Source organism: Phaethon aethereus (assembly GCF_964289735.1).
Source record: "Phaethon aethereus genome assembly, chromosome: 26".
NCBI lineage: Eukaryota > Metazoa > Chordata > Aves > Phaethontiformes > Phaethontidae > Phaethon > Phaethon aethereus.
The window spans coordinates 872,174-873,056 of NC_138602.1; the positions used below are offsets into that span (position 1 = coordinate 872,174).

General features: G+C 67.6%; 1 protein-coding gene across 1 annotated transcript in view; it reads right to left on the reverse strand.

The window, feature by feature from the left end:
• HMG20B (high mobility group 20B) overlaps positions 1-883 on the reverse strand; it is a gene marked incomplete at both ends in the record, with an annotated part of 3,293 nt that extends 2,410 nt beyond the window's left edge. Inside the window, one exon of the mRNA XM_082010879.1 lies at positions 851-883. Within this exon, the coding sequence (XP_081867005.1) occupies positions 851-883 (33 nt within the window). The remainder of the gene's footprint in view (positions 1-850) is intronic.

Sequence of the window (883 nt, forward strand, 5' to 3'; positions counted from 1 at the left end):
GTGTGACGAGGTATGTGGACAAGGGCTGTTGGTGACCCAGTGTGTGTGTGGAGTCAGAGCTGTGGCGTGGGCTGGATGGAGCTGGGTCCTGGGGGGCCGGAGCTGGGGTGCAGGGGCTGCAGCGCCCCGTGCTGCACTGTCGGCCCGAGCCGGGCTGTACTCGGGGTTTATGGCTGTTCCCCGCAGCCAGCTGGGGCGGTGAGAAAGGCTTTATCAGCCCCAGTCCAGAGAGCAAGGGCTGAGCTGGCATGGGGTGGCCTTGGCGAATGCTCCAGCACCCCACGGGGGGGGCAAGGGCCTCTCCCCAACCAGCCTCCCGGACCCTCGGCTCAGCTCAGCTCCCCCAGCCTGGTCTCACCCCCTCCCCACTTTTCTCAGCACTCTGCCCACGCTGAGGGCTCAGCCTCTGGGGGCCATCTTCTGTTCCGCAGCAGAGACCCCGGGGGGCCAGCGGCCAAACCTGCCCCGCAGGACTGCCTGGGGAGGGGACGGGTGTGAGGGAGCCTCTGCTCGCAGGGCTGGAGGTGGGGAGTGGGCACCGGGTGGGCGATGCTGAGGGGTGCCCATAGGATTGCGGGGTGTGCTGCTCCAGCTGTCGGCTCTGCCTGGGAGGGGGATGCATCTGCAGCTTGTTTTGGGGGCAGCTGAATCCCACCCCACTCCTTCCCCCGCCAAGGGCTGTGGCCACAGCAGTGCCTGCAGAGCACGCTTCCACCCAGTGGGTGCTCGTGTGGGTGCCGCACGGCCCCAGCTCAGGGCAGCGCAGGCAGGAGTCACTGGACAGGCAGCTCTGACCACTGCAGCCACACCTGGGGCTCTTTCTGAACCTCCCCTCTGGTCAGGGTCCCACACTGCCCCAGAGGATGCAGAGGGCAGTGGCCAT